Source organism: Pungitius pungitius, chromosome 3 (genome assembly GCF_949316345.1).
Source record: "Pungitius pungitius chromosome 3, fPunPun2.1, whole genome shotgun sequence".
Classification (NCBI taxonomy): domain Eukaryota; kingdom Metazoa; phylum Chordata; class Actinopteri; order Perciformes; family Gasterosteidae; genus Pungitius; species Pungitius pungitius.
The window spans coordinates 5,203,138-5,222,952 of NC_084902.1; the positions used below are offsets into that span (position 1 = coordinate 5,203,138).

The 19,815-nt window shown below is 42.8% G+C and overlaps 1 protein-coding gene across 1 annotated transcript in view; it reads right to left on the bottom strand.

The window, feature by feature from the left end:
* The window catches only part of si (sucrase-isomaltase), a 51,839-nt gene that overhangs the window by 9,517 nt on the left and 22,507 nt on the right, over positions 1 to 19,815 (bottom strand). Inside the window, exons 19-40 of the mRNA XM_037463803.2 lie at positions 19,430 to 19,514; positions 15,931 to 15,987; positions 14,274 to 14,398; positions 13,918 to 14,006; positions 13,627 to 13,676; positions 12,917 to 13,102; positions 11,303 to 11,452; positions 10,989 to 11,195; positions 10,726 to 10,880; positions 9,409 to 9,577; positions 7,394 to 7,490; positions 6,978 to 7,090; positions 6,563 to 6,688; positions 6,147 to 6,275; positions 5,873 to 5,986; positions 5,719 to 5,781; positions 5,496 to 5,609; positions 5,302 to 5,392; positions 5,012 to 5,150; positions 4,497 to 4,630; positions 4,322 to 4,356; positions 3,343 to 3,459 (exon numbers count right to left, since the gene is read on the bottom strand). Of these exons, the coding sequence (XP_037319700.2) occupies positions 3,343 to 3,459; positions 4,322 to 4,356; positions 4,497 to 4,630; positions 5,012 to 5,150; positions 5,302 to 5,392; positions 5,496 to 5,609; positions 5,719 to 5,781; positions 5,873 to 5,986; positions 6,147 to 6,275; positions 6,563 to 6,688; positions 6,978 to 7,090; positions 7,394 to 7,490; positions 9,409 to 9,577; positions 10,726 to 10,880; positions 10,989 to 11,195; positions 11,303 to 11,452; positions 12,917 to 13,102; positions 13,627 to 13,676; positions 13,918 to 14,006; positions 14,274 to 14,398; positions 15,931 to 15,987; positions 19,430 to 19,514 (2,545 nt within the window). The remainder of the gene's footprint in view (positions 1 to 3,342; positions 3,460 to 4,321; positions 4,357 to 4,496; positions 4,631 to 5,011; positions 5,151 to 5,301; positions 5,393 to 5,495; positions 5,610 to 5,718; positions 5,782 to 5,872; positions 5,987 to 6,146; positions 6,276 to 6,562; positions 6,689 to 6,977; positions 7,091 to 7,393; positions 7,491 to 9,408; positions 9,578 to 10,725; positions 10,881 to 10,988; positions 11,196 to 11,302; positions 11,453 to 12,916; positions 13,103 to 13,626; positions 13,677 to 13,917; positions 14,007 to 14,273; positions 14,399 to 15,930; positions 15,988 to 19,429; positions 19,515 to 19,815) is intronic.

Genomic DNA, 19,815 nt, shown 5'->3' on the forward strand with positions numbered 1-19,815 from the left:
ACACAGAGGATTTCCATTATCCTATGACCCAAGGAGTTTACCAGATTATCATTTCATTTTCGGATGAAAGATTGTAATTACCTGGAAACTCAGGAGTTATTCTACCCGTCTCCCTTTTCATCAACGCTCATTTGCACCCCCCACGTCTTTGGATAAGATGTATTCACCGGGAAAGCAATCATCATAATCATTGTAAGTTTGAATAAATAAAAGGTATTATGAGCTCATTTTGATTTCACAGTTCGAGTAAACAAATATACTCAATGTAATGTAGACACAATTAAGCCTTCCCACCCAAGCCGGATGAGACAAGGCACCAAGACCGGCTTTGGGCGGGTTTGTGAAGCTTCATGCTGTGTCAGGTTGGGTTATTTTCAAGTGTAATTCATTAAGACATTCCTCTCTGTATGTGTGTTGCCAGTAGATATTCAATGCCCAGTGGGCAGTAGGAAGAGAGAACCAGTTTAGCGTAGATTTAGCCTGCTGAGCTATTCAGGAAGGGAAAACGACAAACAATACAAATCTTAAAACATCAAGTTAATAAGTGAAGGACAATGCATTATGGTCACATTCTGACCTTGTTGTGACACCTGATGAATAAGCCCCAGTCTACTGTATATGCAGTGTACAAACCTGGTGATAATCTGACAGGGTAAGAGAGAACCCTCTTTGTTGGTAGTTGTATTTGTGTTATGTGAAAATAGATTGATGAGGGCGATACTCGTCTCCACAAACCCTAAAGGCCAGGAAATACTGATATTTTACTGTTTTCAGCGATGGACATTGTGTTCTTAATTTGAAATAATCTGAAATAATTCTAGTCCAGCATGCACGCCCAGATTATTTCGGTGTAAAGCTGTCTACATGTAGGAAGAGTAAAATCTCCAACGGGATAATCTTCCAAATATTCAGTCAGACAAATCTTACATGACTTGGCAATTATGCGACCGCGTGTCGGGCCCTCGAGGTAGACTTTTCATTAGTGGACCGCGGGATTTGATGAAAAGATGTTAGATGGGAGTGCTGAAGAGTGAGAAGCCGACAGAGAATCCATTTTATGAATTCACATAATTCATGGTCACATCGATAGTGGCAAAGGGCCCTGTGACGCACACTGATTATACAGATATGCTTATGTATGCGTTTTTCGTCTTTTCTCTCCTGTGCATATCCTATCTAGAGATTTATCCGTCTGGAATCTAGTCCCTCAGCCCGACTCGCCAACGCTTTCGGTTTCTGTTTTGCACTGTGGAGCAAACATCTTAAAAATAAAACAGAGATGAACAATAGTACGTCCCTTCTGGTTAACATCAATACTCGCAGCTCAATACGAGTCCGCTCCTGAACTATTGTCTGAGCGTTTATGTCTTGTATGATTAATTTTGCATTGTTCTGACGCCACTGTGGACATTTCAGCATATTGCTGGCGCGGTGGAATGGTCTCAAGGTCGACATTAAGAGTTGTCTGAGGGCAAAGAGACAATAGACGTAACAAAGCTCCGGGAATGAGTCTGCAAAAACACTCCTCCCTCTTTCTCTCGCCGCTGTTTCTGACCCTCTGGTTTGGTTTGGGGTGTTAATACTTTGCTGTCAAATATTTTTTCAAAGCAGAATTCACAGTCACTAACTGTCTGATGAATGGGGATTTTATGTGGCTGAACGGGGAAAATAATATATTTTTAAAGACGACTTAAGCTGACCTTGATCTCATTGTCTCCCGTCTCACAGTCCCGCTTTGTGTGTTTGTTTTACTCCAATTACCAACCGCCGTCCTCTCTCACTCAGCCGCGTCCCAGCTTTCTTTTCCCTGTCACTTCCCTTTGTCTGCTCCATTTAACTCGCTAAATTAGCATCTTGTTTCTCTCTCGGACTGTTTTACACCAAATATTCTTTTTCTGTCTTTGTTTCGTTACCTGTGAACCTCTCAACGCCTCCTATAATCTGTTTTTTTCCTCCCCATTGTTTCACCTCTTGATCCTATTGTTTCTCTAAACACCTTTACTCCCCTCTCGCCAATTCGGGTCTATTCATCTTACTTTTTGACTCTCAAACATTCATGTGCAGCCCTCGGCTGCCGTGTCTTTGTGGGCGTTTTTTCCCCCATGTCAATTTCCTCCATGTTTAAACCCCTATTTGCAAGCCATTATGGAATGATTGGAATCACACGGTGTATGTGTGAGTATGGAGAGGAGGTTAGGTGGTGTGCAGTGGTGCCCAGATCACCTTGAGAATTCAATTACATCCCCACCCCACTGAGAAACACATGCATGCACACACAAACACAACGGTGTCCTGTCTGGTATCGCAGACACCGGTGCAGAGAAAGTTCGCCCGGTGGGATCGATGTCCGGACGGGCATTATTGGATTTTTCAGATGTGTTCCAACGCTCTTAAAGGTTACCGCCGGAATGAATGCCACCGACACTCCACCACCAACCAGGTCTATCTTTTTGTGTGTTTGTGGAGGTCAGATGCAGATCAAGAGAGACCTGGGTACTTGGGACCTAACAAGCTGTAGCACTAACAAATCGTAGCACCTACTTGTACTTAAAATTGCACTTATCCATAACATTTTGAAACTGCTTATTTGATGAAAATTGTACTTTCTTGTTACTTGTTCTTCTGAGTTTGTATCTCTACGGTGGAAATGGATTTATTGTAAGTCGCTTTGGATACATTTTGGGTTTGTTTTTACAGACGATAAGACAGGTGGTAATTGTTTTTTTGTAGGTTATATTCACCACAAATATACCCTCTATTTTCAGAGCACGAGAACATGACAGCTAGCGCAGCGGTATGGTCATCTCTTCAGTGACCACCTACCTACCTACCATCATTTAGAGCAAGGGCAAACAGCTCTCCCACTTTGTGAAAGCTGAATATGTGGAGTGGATCAGTCGTTCTGTGTTCGCTAATTCGTTACGACCTTCAATTTTTACGGACCGTGTGTGTTTTTTCTATATGTACATTAGATTATTAGCAACACTATAATACCACTTGAAAGAACAGAATACAGAATGCCAATCATAGTGACATCCTCCTATCCTCGGTCTTGCAGATGCCATTTGTCTACTGTTGTCATTGTACGGCAGAAAAAGAAAATCTGAATTTCAAGGCTCCTCAACATTATTAACATCCTAATTCCCAGCATTATTGCAAACGCCCGAAAACATTTCTTAACTAAGTAATACATTTTAAATAACTTTTTAAAGTTTAAATAGAGCAAGCTTTAAAGCATTCAATCAAATATGGCTCCATATCAGAATGAAACACGCAGCCACAAATAAGTTTAAATATTAGTAGTTTGGGGGTAGGTGAATACATCTGACTTGAGTTGCCCACCTCGTTACCCTTGCCATTGTGGTTTCGTGAGTACGGATAGAAGGCTCCCAGCTGCATCCAGCGAAGACACATCTCATACTCGGCAGCGTTGAAGAACCCACAAATGTCGGCCCCAGTCTGAAAAAGACGGGCAGACAAAAAAGTGTTAGCATGTCTCTGTGTGTGTGTGTGTGTGTGTGTGTGTGTGTGTGCGCGTGGAGAGAGATGTGGGTAAAAGGATGAGCACCGAGGTGCAGGAGTGACTATAAAGATGATTTAATTGATATTTAAAACTTTTCTGCCAAAAATAAATAAAAAATTTTTTGGAGGCATGTAGGACAAATGGCACTTCAGAAGAGATCTTCTTAGTCCAAAGGCCCGCTTTCCACCCAACACACTGTTTGAGGGCCTCCCGTATATGCGTGACCCGCGACCCCTTGGGCTCAAGTGGAACTGCACATCCTGGACTGTCTAAACTTATGCCGCTGGTCACTCTGCTTTTGTTGCAAGCATCAAATTTCCTGTGTGTCCTTGGGTGCGACACTGCGAGTGTGAGCGATGTCGTGTGTCTGACCCTCGAGCTGGCTGGGGCACACGAATGATTTACCATATTGGGATCGATGAGGTGTCAGATTACGATTATTATTAGATGCACTGAGGAGATGAGACACCGTAGAAGGACGGCATGTGATGGGGAGAGAGAGAGAGAGAGAGAGACTGAACTAAACACAAAAAGGCAGTGGGCCAAACTAGGAAGGTCACAGTAGTGCAGAATACAAATTTATGTTAAAGTTTTTACAAGTCATGACGGACTAGCGTTTAGCTTCTCGGTTTGGGGTGGAGCTTGTAATGTCATAGCACACATTTTATCCCAAGACATCCTTTGATGCAACGGTCCTGCAAACAATGTAACATCACTCAGGCTGCTGTAATCTATTTAAAGTGGGGAAGGTCACAGTAATAAGATTATGTCTTGTCAAATCCAAGGTGAGATACTCACGTAAGAAATGCCGAACAGACTGAACTCCATCATGCCTGTAAAACAATGGGAAATAGGGAGTTAAGCCAAATGAAAGTTCCTTTTCTATGTTGCACAGTTTGAAACCAGTGGAGGTGATTACATCTAACTCCTATAATAAGTGTGCAAAAGGTTTACAGTGTATGCAGATATTTACCTATAATGGATTTGTATAGCTGGTCCCAGCTTGAATAGTTGTCTCCCAGCCAATGTCCAGCCCATTTTCCACTGGACGGATAAGTGGACCTGGTCACCACTATGCCTCGTTTACCCGTCACACTCAGCAGGGCGCTACAAAGAGAAACCAGTCAGTCAAGCACTCCAACATCAATTATTAAAAGTTTCTTCTACTAAAGTAAACACATCTTGATACAAATAAGCCGATTTATTATCATTTTTGAATTCTGCAGCAAAGGACAAGACAGTTCAGACGCTAAAGCAGTTGGGCTGAAGCTGAAATAAGATGATGTGTCCTATTCGTGGTGTTTAAAATATACTCCCAAAACATTTCTGTTTTGGATCAAATGGCCATTTTGTTACATACTTATTCCCAACAATGTATTTAACTTGCCCTCTTTCTGGGGATTTTATGATTTTTATGAAGTAAACCAACAAATACTGAACTAAATTATAAAAGACAGAAGAAAAGGCAACGATGGAAACATCACTCACTTGTAGGTGGGCTTTGTGTGGGACCAGCCATAAATGTTGTGCACGTCGTAGTGCCTGACCTTTTTTCCGTCACTGAGTATCTGCTCGCTGTTCATGCACAGAGTTTTGTGGTTTAAGCCACGATGTTTAGACTCCAGGGCTTTAGGTGAAAAGTCACAAAAAAACCCACAAATAATGTGTTAAATGCATCCTCCTTACGTCAACTTGACTTAACTAGCTTAATAATGTAGTTACACAGGGATAATAAAAATAAATATATGAATATATATGCAGAATCATATGGGACTTACGTGGCATATATGGAGGGTTCTCGAGAAGTGGATTACCAAGACATTTCTCTCCAACTGTGCCGTGGACAAAACTGGCCGGCTCATTCATGTCCTGGAGACGACACAAGTGTACATGAAAACAAGGTGAAAATAAAATCATGCAAAATGAGGTAATATTGTAATTTCATCTAATTGCCATCTTTCCAGTCACTCACAATCCAGATGCCATCGAACTTTATTTTATCATAGAAATCCTTTATTTCCATTTGCCACCATTCTGCTGTGGTTTGACGGAAGAAGTCTGGGAACGCGGCGTACGACCTGTATAGCTGTTAATAGGACATCCGGCGGGAAAAGAAGTGGCGAAAAGTCAACAACACAAAGGAATCTCAGGAGCTTAAGTGATGTTTCGAAGAGATGAATAAAAAAAAATTGTACCTCGACTTGGGTATCCCAGTCCAGAGACTCATCTACTGTGACATTGGGGTAATCTGGCCAGACCTTTAAAAAATATTAACATGTCTGTTGGTATCGATCTCTCTTAATAATGAATACACAGTTTTTGTTTGTTTGGCCTTCCATTGCCTCTCACCTTCCCCCAAACAATTCCATCACCGAGGTGTTGGGGCCATTTGATGAAAACATTGCTTGCTATTCCCCTCTCAAAGGCAGGGTAACTTGTCTCATTCCCAGAGATGGCTGGATCCTGGAATTAAAGGCACACCATTGTTTTGCATTTAGTAGAACAGAGGCCAGATAATTAGTTAAATAACGTTGTATAATATAACAGGGTTAATAGGGTTCAATTGCCATAAGGATTGCTGATCCTTGGGCAAATAAAATATATATATACTTTCTTGTATTACCAGAATGAAAATGAACCTCATGCCCTCTCCTCTCATTTCGTCAACTAGGGCGGGAAGTCCATCAAACTTAGGGTTCAGAACAAAGTCCAGCTGACGTTCCATGTAGTCAATGTCTCCATACTGCACATCCTGCGGAAGATGAAAATGGTGCCAAATTTTAAATTCTGAGCCTTTTTTGTCTCTGCACAACAGGAAACATGGTACACTATGTCACTGTAGTTTGATTGAATTAACAAATATTTATAACATTTACAGAAAGCAATGCTGGTGTCAGCAGGTCAGGAAAAAGGAAATGCACATTTTGATGTTGAATGTTGGGATTCCTTCTAAATAAAAATAGAAATCTGTTATAATTATTGATTCACTGATAAAGCTGAGATACGAAGGAAAGGGAAGGTTCATCCCCAATAACTTACATAGGGTATGCCTGCTGCCCTCATATCTTTGTATAGATCAGCTATCTCCTTATCATTGGCGTAACCATAGCGACAGAGTTGGAATCCAAGGGACCAATAGGCAGGTAGAACAGGTCGTCCAATAAGCTGTTAAGAAGAAAAACAAACAAGGATGTCAAAACAGTTCAGCAGAGAAAAAGTTGTTTCGTAGGAAAACGGTGTGGCGTTGAGTGTTTGTTTGTGTGTGTGTGTGTGTGTGTGTGCGAGTGTGTGTGTGTGTTTAGATAGGCTAAATGAGAGAGCGCAATGAAGCAAGGAACTCCCAGCTGCTGCAGTCCATCAGCAGCGGCCCGGGGCCAGACACAAAACCCACACACATGGGTGCAAAAGAACACAAAAATGCACACAAATACACAGAAAGTTGAAGAAGACTTACAGCAGTGTACTCCTGCACCACCATCTCAGGCGTAGGTCCCAGGACCATAAAGAAGTCCAGGATGCCTCCAACTGTCCGGTAGGTTAAAGCAGGAGTAGGCTGGAAACTCACATCTGGACATAAAGACATTCACACCACTTAATGTGTGTGTGTGTGTGTGTGTGCTCAGTATCCGCACACTTTCTGTGTGTGACTCATGCACATTTTTTTTTTCTGTCACTTTTTAATGAAGACAGTTAAGAGACAAGATCGATATGAAGTCATTTTAGAAGGATGTGGGCACAGAATGAATGACAAGTGAGACATGGATACCTGTGTGTATTACTGAGCGGTACGTCAATATACAAAAGTAAACATGAGAAGTGATCATTCAAGACACACGTGTGCCTTTGTGCATGTGTGTTTGTTTCTCTTACCCATGGCATTGCTGTTTAGTAGCAGCACACCGTGAGCATCAGCAGTGGTCTCAAGACCCATATAGAAGGGATGCACTCCGTAGCAATTCATCTTGTACTGAAGTAGAGCGGCAGAGAGAAGGAATGAAGGAGAATGTGTGAAATAGGTCTGTTTCGTTGCCTTCGCTGCTGTATGCTTGTGTTTTTATTTATTTAAGACAATTTTCCTTGACACCTGAAAGGGCTTTTCTCTGAGCAATGAGCTACGGTATTTCCAAAAGTACAACATGAAAGTTATCCTATGGCTATCCTCTAGGCAGATTATAGTATACTCGACTGTAGCATAAATATAATCGTTCTATTTTTAACTCGTCGTAAAAACTCATCTTGTCTCAGTTTAAAGACAGAAATAGACAAATGGGATGTTATTTGGGGATTTCATTTGCTGTGGGGTGTTATAAAAAAATCAGGAAGCCCTAAATGTAGCATGCAGATGATCATTAAAAATAATGACAAAGCTGTAGCTTTGTGTTGCTGGACTTACAGTATACTGCTCTTCATTTCTCTGTGTCAAATGTTTTTGCATTAGCTACCGTTTTACTACACGCATACACTGCCGTGCACACACATGTATTATTCTGAAAGAATTGAGTTTCGGAGTGAGTTTCTTTCTGGAACTGCCGTTACTGAAGAGTAACCGATAGAAAGGTGGCGGCAGATGGGACATCTGCCACGTTGGGATGTCACCATACTGCACATGAGACTTATGGGTAGATCCTACTCCATTTGCATGCTGCCCTTCTGGTTCACAAGACATTGTTAAACTGTGTTGTAATGCCTCTGTCTCGACTTTGACTGGATGTGTGCTTCTCTTGCCAAGGTTGTGGCCCTGCTACATTTTTATGAACATTATCAACCCGGAAGATTCTTTTAGTCTTTCTCCCTTTTGTTTTCTTGACTTCTCTTTCACAATTAGATGCATTTATGGGCATACACTGTGTACATTTACATGGAGTGTAATGATTCAACTGATTCAAAAAATATAGGAAGTATTTTACTCTGTGCCCTACAGAACTTCATATACCTCGTTGGAGAGTCCACAACATCAAGATTCCCTCAACTACCACGTATTCAACCTCGGAACACATCTCTCTTTCATGTTGCTGCAGTAGTGTATCCTTGTGGCTATCTATGTCTGTGCAAATTTGGAACAAAAAAGACCCAAGAGGGTAGATTCTTTTTGCTTATCGTTTGTTTGGTCTGCTCGTTTGAAATGTTCCGTGTTGAACTGTTCAACTTAAATTAACTGTTTATTAATCCTGATTTGGGAGCTTTGGCCGGGACCAGGTGTAGAAAGGTGCTCAGCAGAGACTTTAACGAAGGGTGGGTGTTATTATGTGAACGCAGAAAGAGAAATGACCTGGACCCTATCTTAACTTGCTTAGTAGTTGGAGTAGTATTTATATAACTACTTTTATTTTTATGATATGTATTTAAAGTGTCTTATCTGGATTGATATTTGCATATGAAAGCGGGATGCGTGTAAATATAGACCACCTTTCCTGATCTTTGTATTATTTTCATTTCATCTACTTTTACTGCTTTTTTCCCTCCTAACTAAAATGATTTTGTTCTCTGAGGGCTCCCATAACATTTGTCTGAACCCAGCTGTCATGCCGGCTCTTGATATCGGCTTGATAATGCTGATGCAGGTGGAAACTTCCCCCTGTCCTCGGCAGATAAAAGCATTTCAGCCCGCACACATATAATCGGCCTCACGTCGGGTTTACAGGTTTACATACTGGTCAGCGAGGTTGTTTTTCCAGTCACCTCTACAGTCAGAGGATGGGCTGTTAAAGAAACCCAGTGCAGAATGCTCTGTTATATATGCCACGACTAGCTGGGTTGGATGGAATATGAATGATTTAATTCATATTCCATTGTTTTCTAAACCCTTTCCAGATGGCATGTAACTATGTATGAACAGCAGGGTTTTCTAACATGTGTGCATGCATGTGCTTCAGAGTGATACTTACACCAGGAGGCTGGTCCTTGGCGAACATACCCCAGGTGTGGTAGTTGAGGTTGTGCTTGTACGTGGGATGCTCCGTCTCTCCAAAGCCGTACACGTACTCGGATGACAGTCGAGTGGACACTTGTATGAACATGTCTGAGAACGTAAAACCTGGCACAGAGGAGTCCCAACTGAGGAAATAACACCAAATCGATGAGAGAAGAGGAGAGAAGGGGAGAGGGAATTGATGTCAAATTTGAGTCGTTCACACTATATTTGACAGAAATAAGAAGAAGAATACTCATCCCTTCAACATAGTCATTTTAATTAGCAAAATCTCACTATGAAATAATGTCACCCTTGCATTGAGATGCTCTTTAAAAAGACTCTCGACAGCTTCGCGTGAGATCATCTTGATGGCTAAACGAGAGGAGGATACTTTAAGCGCGGACACACTGGGCACGTTTCCAGAGCACATCTGATAGGATAACGGGGCCAGAAGCGTTGACCCAGCATTTTTACTTTAATCACATGGGCAAAAAAAGTCCTTGCCTGGAAATAATTGATTGAAATTCTCACAAAATGTCCCACCTTATTATTTGTTAATGGAAGCTTTCCTTTGCAATACTGGTGGGTCATCTATGCTGCATTAACATAGACCATCCAGAAAGACTGAGATATTTGAATTCATACAAAGGTTTTTGTTGCGGCAATATCTTTTCCACAGTAACCGAGTTGATAGTAAATAGTTGAAGATAAAGCAGCAGCACAGTTGTTCTGAATGCTATTCTGCATAACATTTTATCAGATGTTTACAGCTAAATATGTTAATGTGTGGCATTTGCATATCTCGTGATTATGTTTTGATGTTACATAGATTCATGACAAAAAGGCCACTGTGTGTTTTTGAAAATGAATAAAGTAGCATTTTTAACGTTTTGTTATCGTATATTTAGCAAATAGAAGCATAATTTGTGTGGGCAATTTTAGCTTAACATTTTAAGGCCTCCAGGTTTCAGGTTATTTAATTTATTACAGCATACGTTCAATGATATGAAGATGATATAAAAATTGATGCATTGGTTAATTTCTGAAATGTTCAATTTCTTCGAAGCTGTAGTTTTTGGTATGACGAGAAAAAGATAATTGTTTCAATTTTCAAAAAGAGATTTTAATAGCAAATGCCTATTCAAAAATAAGCTTCTGGTACAGTTGAACTTTTCGGACAAGATACCCAATATCAACATCAGAAATCTCAAACTCATGGCACGAAAAAAGCGCCCATTTTTAAGAGCAGCGTCATCCCCCACTGAACCACCTGTGCAACTAAAATACTCACATCTTAGTTCCTGTGCTTTTCCTTATGACCTGGATCCCGAATGGGTTGTTGGTGACTTCAACCTTGTAAAGCCTCTTGCTCTCGTCGGTCTCTGGAGTAGGAGGAAGCGACAGCGGCACCGGGACCTCGTAGCGCTCCGTGGATGGGTCCCAGATCTGAACAGGGATGGAAGGAATATTTTTGCTTGTCACTGCATGTGTGCTTAAGTGGAGCAGGCGAGTCAGAGGGGCGCGTTGGAAATCAAGAAAAACCAGTAAAATAACCTTGAACTGCAGCAAGTTGCTGCTGTGGTACCAGATCTTAACACGGAGCGTGTCAATGTCTGGTGACCCCGGGCGACCACTGCTCCTGTACTTCAGGTTGCGAGTGATGTCAACCGTGATGCCGGAGTTGACGTTCTCTACTGCCGTAACAGCGTAGCCGTGGTCCATTGGATAGAAGCACCATGGAGCACGTTCTATGGTGCTCGGCTAAATTGGGGCAGAAAGAAAACACATTATGTATACATATATATATATATACATATATATATATATATATATAGATCCATTTGAACCTCATCTGTGTCACCCCTCACCTCCCACATGCAGCCTCTGGCCTTGCACTTGGCCTCATCTCCTCCCTCCTCTGGATGGCAGTCAAACCGCTGTTTCTCCCCAGCCACCAGCTTCCATTCAACAAGATAGGTCTCCCCGAGTGCCAGGGAGAGGTTTTTCAGGAACATAACCTGTATGTTTGTGTGTGTGTGATGAAGTGCAGGCGAGAGTGAAAATGGGAGAAAGTGGTGAGAAATAAATCCAAGGATGCCTTGAGAGAGAGAGAGGGAGAGAGAGAACATGCTCGGACAGGCTTCCTTGAGAGAGACTGTGTGCTTGACGTTGCGTACCATCAATTAAGACACAGCTGTTAATTTCTCCCGCTGTTTCAACAGCACTCTGTCGGGAATTATGACTCATTCTCACAACACATCTCGGGGAGTCCCTTTCTCGCTAGTCACGAGTCACCATCTGATACATCCGAGGAGACTTCAGGGATCTTCATTAGCTTTTCTTCCATTTTATTTTAGTATCATGGATGAGCAATTGGGCAAAAACGCATCTTACAAGACAGGCAAGTGCAGAATGCATCATTAGAATGAAGAAAAAAGACACAGCAGGCACATGGAAATCGACTGTGAACAAAGGAGAGGGAAGTCGGGCTATATAGCAAGCGGGAAAGGGTTTAAAAAAAACCCCCAAAAGCCAAGTTCTGCTCGGTTTAATATACGTTGAACTACTGCTGTCTCACAGCTCTTAGCTACGTTCAAGGCCCAGTCCGACTGATGGACATGGCAAGCCAGAGTTTTCGGTTTAACAGCACATTTACCCTTCACCCCCAGGAAATCATAACCACCCATTCATTGATGAATGCATGCTTGCATGTGTGACCAGAGGGACCTCGAGGATTTACACAGGCATTGACCCAGGCCACGCAGACATGTTTGTGTGACAAGCACACAAAGCAAATCTCTAAAGAAATAGCGAACTGAATCTCTTGACACTTTACAGACTCTTTCCAGTTACTTATAACCTTGGGCACTTACCGTGGGACCATATCTCATTGCCTCGCACTCTCCCTCACGCACGCTGAGTCAAAGGCCTCGATGATCCTCAGCTAACATAAATTGTTATCATTTCTTACACTTAGAGGCTAACCTTGGAATGTAAAGTGATGCTTTCATCCCCGGTCTTATTGAAACAAATGTCTGTATAAGCCAGCTGCAGACAGCGTGCTCAGCTAGGCAGAGGCCCCGAAGCTCCGCCCCCCACTGCTGCAAAAGGTGCCATTGCCTTGTTTGTTCAATGTTTATCAGGCTATTATTGAACTTGTCAGGTGTCTAAATTGCACCAAATTTGACCTGGCACTTTTTTGGGGTCAACAGCGATATATACCTGCCAAGCGTAGGATGGATCGGATTAATTTGCGATATCTGAAGGACTCACCTACGGGGGGGAGAGAGAGGATCCTTTGCTTTGAAGTGAAGTGTAAATTGTCATTCATACTTTAGAATATTTATCACAGATACATCTCTAGATATAGATAGTATAGTAAATGTTTTCCAACATTGGCTCTCATCTTTGATTTCGTCTGCATCAACTCCTAAAACAATTTTTTGTTGCACGGGTATGTATGTCAGTTTGTGTGTGTTTACCATCTTTGCTGTATCGTACTGTATGTTGGAGGTTGGCACAGTGGAGTTTGAAGGCAGTCCGCTGCTGACGTGGGTCACAGAGACGGAGATGGGACGTTGAGGAACACCGAGGACGGTGATATTTTCAAACACGAGGTTGTCTGGGTTGTCATATCCGTTGTGTATAACCTGCATCGTCAGCACCCCCTGTAAGGTTTTAGGACACACAAGTGCATGCTTTATGACAACCCATTGCATGCTCTCAAACTCATAATGCTGATCATTTCGAAACATTGAACTTTATTTAGCTTTTTTTTGCTGAAAATGAATGAACATTTTTCAGTTTTCACAGTCCCAGCATGTAATGATTGCTGTTTTATCACGTTAACCGGATAATTCACGAGCTCATGAACTCCCTCAAACAGTTGATCCGATACATTTGCAGCCTGCAGACCCTGCTTACCCCAGCGTAATGCCAAGATACAGGAAGAACTTCACCGTCATACATTAAGCATGCAGGGCAATTCTCTCTGCTCTGTGAAGCAGCAACACAGGTTACTTGATCCAACTAAGCTTTAGCAGAGCAGCGTGGATCGATGATGCTTGATGTTGTGGATTGAGGAAGTCTAAAGTCTCTTGGGGTTTTGACCTTTGAACTTCTGTTCAGATCAGAAAGGAAATATGTGGGCCAGATTTAAAAGATGGCGTAGATGCAAGCGAGATGAACTTACATTGACAACAGAAAAGCTGTAGTGGATGTAGTTTCCTGTCTTGACTGTTTCTGTAAAACAAAAAAAAGAGGTTTTGTCAAATCAGATGATTATGATTTTCAGCCATAGTGAATCATTGTCAGATAAGTGTCGTTTATTTGTTAATGTGTGTGAGTTGTGTTTGAAGCTTTGCGCTCAACAAGAGAAGAGCTCCAAATGAAAGAAGAAAAAAAAAAAAGAAAAAAAAGAGTGGTAATAACAAGATGCGAATAATCCCGTTTAACACAAAACCAGCACGTTTGCACACGATACCTCTGGAGTCTCCATCATCCCAGAAGAGCTCCCCCGCTGCCTGGCCGTTGTCATCGAGAGCCACGATCAAACCCATGGGGTGCCGCCGACTAAAGACGTACACACAAACACACGCTCAACACCACACGCACATGTTGCTACGCTTCAATGGATCAAGCGAGTGCACATTCATCCATAATCCATGACTATGAGGTGAAAATGTCTGGTTGATCTGTATGCACTTAAGTGAGTGTGTGATGGATTCTAATCAGGTATATCTCACGTTTTGTGCGACAGCTTGTTGAAATCCTTCAACGTTATTTGAAGTGATACATGTGTGTGTGTGTGTGTGTGTGTGTGTGTGTGATGGTGTGTACCTGTATGTTGTAGTGACATCAGGCCTCTGAGTTGGGAGGATGGCGCCACCTCTGATGTGTAACCCGAGCTTGTCAGCTGGAAGATTCATGTTGATAAACGTCCCGCGGTCGACCACTTGCTGCATCTGATTGGTGAGGCAACAGAATCCACACCCACACAGGTGGTGTTTTTAAAAATTCGGTCAAATGACCCTCTTCATAGGTGGAATCATTTAAACTGAAAATGACTGCATGCAATTGGAGTTCAGAGTTATCAAACATTTTTGAAAATGGAAATCGGGAGTGAGTTGTCAATTTTATTTTTTGGCATTTTAGGGATTGTTAAAATGATTTATGTCAGGCAAAGAAACCCATTTGAACCCCCCCCCCCCCTTCCTCTTTCTGCTCCTCCACTAGTTTCTCTGAGGGACCAGATAGAGAACAGTTCATTCCTGATCTCCTGAGGACTGAATTCTCTGCACAGCCACAATTATTTGAGGCTCTCTTCTTTCTTTGTCTTCTCTCATTCTCATCTGCCTACTTTCTTTTCCACCTCATGTTATTCTCTCTTCTGTGGCTCTAATTCTTTTTTTTTTCATCCCCCTTTTTTGTCCCATTCCCATGGATGTGTGAGTGCGTAGGTGTGTGTACGACTTTATGCAGTACAGTAGAGCATGGGCGAGTGTGTGGGCTGGAGTTAGTGGAGCGTCTACAACCAATTTCAGATCTTATCACCCCCTTATTGTCTGGCTTAAGGAGTTCTTCTCTAGCCTTGTCTTCTCCTCCTCATTCCTTCAGGCCCAACCTCACGTCTTCCAAGCTGTGGTTATCATCCTCTCTTTTACGCTTCTTTTCTGTTGACCCTGCTTCTCTCCTCTCTCTCTCTCTCCATGTCACGAGCTGTACTTTTCTCCCATCCTGTGTGATTTTGCTCCTTCATCCCTCTGTTTCTTTCCATTATTTCTTACCTCTGTAAGTTGCTTTTCATGGTCATTTTTATGGCATCAATACTTCCCCACAAACCCTCTCATCATCTTGGTCCAGATGATCACAGGGGGGGGGAACCAAAGAGAACAGGGGGCTGGCGGCAAGACGGCCAATCTAATCGTTCATCTGATCAGTGGACACTTTACATCGCAACTGTGACGCCCAAATAAGGTCCCTAAAGGCCTCAACTCCTCTCTTATCTACTTGTCAGGGAGATAGTCCCTCTCCTCTCTTCCCTGTCCCATCCTTCCCTCCATCTTTGTCCCGACTCCAGCTCCGTCTTATCTCTCATCTTTGTGTATAAAACCAAGATCTCGAGGCAAAGACTTTCATGTGATACATGTTATTTGTGTTTGAGTTAATTCCAGTAATGCAGCATAGTAATTATTAGCCATTTTGGGATGATTTTGATTGAGGACTAAACCTTTGTGATACCAATTAATCAGGGACACTTGATGTAACGCATTACACATTATCCTGTTTAGCCTCTTTGTCATCCATTTTTTCTGTGAATGTATTATATATATGTTTTTATATTAACACTGTATATTTGATATGCAATCACTTTCTTACAATTTGAGTGGTATCTGCTGATTTTTGTTGATTTACATGTAAAAAATGTCATAATCTCTCATTGGAAGTGTAAAAGGTTTTAGAAAAATATCCTAAAATGAGCAGAATAAAGTCTTACCGTGTCATAGTCGTACCACACAGCATCCGGGATGTATGCGAGCACCGTGTCCGTACCCTGCAGGAAACCAACACACAATATCTCTCCACACGTGTACGTTTGTGAACAAATTCATGTTGCCTTTGAATACAACATTATGTAGTGTGATTTGTTAAGTAGACACATGTGTGAAAGCATGCCTGTGTTTGACCTGCAGCCGGTAACATCTGCTTCTACCCACACAAATCACAGGACACCTTTTAGTCTTATACGCGCCTAAACAGGAGAATAGGAGCCACCATCGATGCTCTAAATCACAGCAAGTTAATAATGAATAAGATAAAGATGAAATGTTTCTATCACAGAGAGTTTTTTTTTTTTTAACTGCCTACAGTCTGATGTAAAGTATCCACCAAACCCTCGTGACATTTCAGTCTTTAGCACTATGATGCAACAGACGATGAAAAAAACATCAAGGGACGACTGATAGGTAACAGCCTTTGATAGCTTAAGGTGGTGGACAGACAGGAGCAATCAATCAGGCCTTTGATAGCTTTGTCACTTCTCTGCTCTTTTGGACATGGCAGAACAGAAAGGCAGAGAGATAAACACAGCGAGAGGAACAGCAAACCGGAGGTCCTTTTGAGAACGGACCAACTAGTGAAACACACGGTGTCGGCTTTGAAGGCCTGGACCGCCTGTCGAAGGCACGGACGGCAAATCTCTCTCCCTCTTTCTTTCTTTTCCAGTGGAAGACAGAGAGTGAGAGTTAGGGTGGCCCACTGAGGCCTGTTAATGGGAACAATAAAGATCATTGACAAGAAGCCAGAGAAGAACAAACAGGTAAAAAGGATGAGGAACAAAAGATGAATAAACAGAAACAAATCATTCAAAATGCGAGACCTGGAAAAACCTTATTTTTGCTATAATGTCTGTAACACATTTGACTTCACGTCCTCTTTGGGGTCCGCGACTGCGGTTTGAGGCAGATCACCTGTCACATCAGCTGCACAGCCTGTCGCGTGACAGCCAGGGGCAATGGACGGTTCCCCCGGCACCTCGTCTTCTGGTGTCTGATTTACTCGCGGCGCCTATCAATCAACACGTTGACTAATGGGGAGGGACCGCGGGACCTAGCATGGCTGCTAGCTGCCACTGAGAGGGGACGAGGGATGAGGCCCGTACCCTCATTTGCAGTAGCGCGGCCCGGGTTAGCCACGGGGTAGGATTTTATCAGGTGGGCTAAAGATTCAGACTGGCAGAATGATCAGATGGTGGCTGAGATACATGAGAGGAGAAGTGAGCGTGAGCGGGAGGAGGAAAGAGAGACGGGATGAAATGAAAAGGGATCATAAGGATGAGTTGACAGCAGCTGATTAAGAGAATGCAGATGAGATAAGGGAGCCACCGCTTGATGAAAGGCTGAGCAGAAAAAGTAAAGGGGAGCGATGAGCAAGTAGAAGCGGGAGAGTGGAAGCACAGATGAAGACTGGAGGGGATGACAGAGAGACCAGGAGTCCTCCCCAGTTTATCACGGAGATCAAGGTTAAAGCATCGACTGATCTGAATGATGGAGCAAGAGCATCATTAAAGAAAGGGAAAGACAGACGGACAGAGCGATACATAGAAAGTGACACGGAGATGTGAGAAGAATGAAGAAAGAGAGGCGGCGGTAGGATAAGAAGGGGCTGTTGGAGATCAGCTTGCGACCTCACTCCGGGGGTCACACGCTGTTCTGTTCACTATCTTTCGCAGCCTGATGCATCGGAATCAGGAAGTGGGCGCTCTCTGTTCTTAATGCCCGCTGTTACCCCGTCTAAAACCGCAGCGCCGCGACTCAGCGGCACACTGCCACTAGAGAAGATAAATATTCGGCCTCATCGCATCTGTCATTTTGAAAATGTCCCTTTTCAAGTGGCATTGCCCGAGGTCCAACATATTTCTAATGGTCTGGCATAGGCTTTAGAAGCAAGTTGGACCTCGGGCAATGCCACTTGAAAAGCACATTTTTCAAAACGACAGACGCGCTGTGGCCCAATATTCACTGCGGTGGTGTTATTGAAAACATATGTGTAAGAATTCTTTAATGGGTAAGAGATGACACTGGTGGAACATCTGTTGATGATATGTTGGACCAATTGATTTGTAATGTTTGACCATAGAGATGTGAAGAATATAGAGAGGCACATGGTTTAAATACACTGGGTGCAGGTGATTGGACACAGGTGGAAACATGCAGGTGCACAGGAGACAATAACAGAGGATAACACAACAGGGCAGGAAGTTAAACTAACCCAGGTGCAACAAGGCAGGAAACTACAAAATAAAACAGGAAACAAACCCACACCGTGACATAGACATGCATCGTGTGTACGCATCAGGGACTAGCAATGTCAAATGCCCCCTATGGAAGAACCATGCAGTTGCTTACAATGTCACACAAAAAAGTATTTCTGTATAACTTTATGAAGTAAACTAAATTCACGGGTGACATTCCGTCACCATCACGAGCAAGGTCATAATTTGCCTCCACGGAGCATCTATTTAACTGTCAGTGACAAACTCGCTTTCGGCTTAGTTTGTTTCCTGTTCCTCTTCGGCTTTTTCTACAAACCGTGACGACTAAAGCCCTTTGACAATGCAGGTCACATTGCCTTCACACAAGAAAAGGGTGGTTAGTCATAATTGATGCCAGGCTCTGACAGACTCATCCTTTTTATGACGCCCCAGCAGTTGAGCTGTGGTTCTTGCCTTGTAAGTATCCCACGTATTAGTAGTAGTCATCCTCCTGGGCCTTCCTTGCACCTCCCCCTCAGACCAACTCCAGCCATGAGGCACTACGAGTGGAAACCCTCGGCTTCTTTTATCATAAACTTTCCCCAAATCGCACTGATGGAAGTTACTCGATCCATGGCCCCACTATGAATCCAATTCGCTTTCAGTATTCTGTAATTCACAAGAGGCCATGCTAAATTGCTTATTAATCAGGCCACTTTGACATGACCGCAATCACTGTGTATGCTCGCATACACATGCGCGTGCAGGCACGCCCAGTACACACAGGTATGCACACGCACACTCACACACACACAAACACGCAAACACACACATACACACTTCTATCTACATTTCTAATCTGCTGGTAATGAGGTCAATGTTCTCATTAGAGTTGAAAGAAAGGAAGGAGGAAATGAAAGAGAGGAGAAGGAGGGATGAGAGGAGGGGAGGGCAACAAAGAAAATCCCATGTCATGTTTTCCCAGCGGAGGTCATGGTATGTGTGTGTGTGTGTTTGTGTGCGTGAGTGTGTATGTGAGAGTAACTGATCATCTCATCTATAACACCCATTTCACTATGTACTACATTATATACTTCTGTATGTACTGTGGCTGTATATGATGGTAAGTTATCTGTCTAGATGAGTTTCATACAGTCATGAAAGTGCATTTTGTGCAAGCACATGCATATGAAGGACCAAAGCATGTCTATATCTTTTATTTGGGGTTTGTGTGTTTGCTGACCGGATGTAGTACAGGTGTGATGAGCAGGTATTTTCCCCAGAGGAACTGCTGGTCCACTTTCCAGCTGGCACTGTCAGAGTAGAATCTTGGGAGTGACAAAAAAGAGTATTTAATCGGTGAGATACGTTTTGAATAAAACACACAAACACGCTGAATCTTTTGCTGCCAATTTGCCGTGAGATAGTGACCACTATTTTCATGCAGGTGTATTGCATGAACATTGTGACTGTCTATTATGCCCACAATGTAAATGTGTTTTCTACTGTGATGCTGTTTGCTCCACGCTTGTGCTTGCTTGGCGTTGCCAGTAGCTAGCCATGGCCCTGGTCTGTTGTGCGTTTCAGTAGCTAGCCATGGCCCTGCTCTGTTGTGCGTTTCAGTAGCTA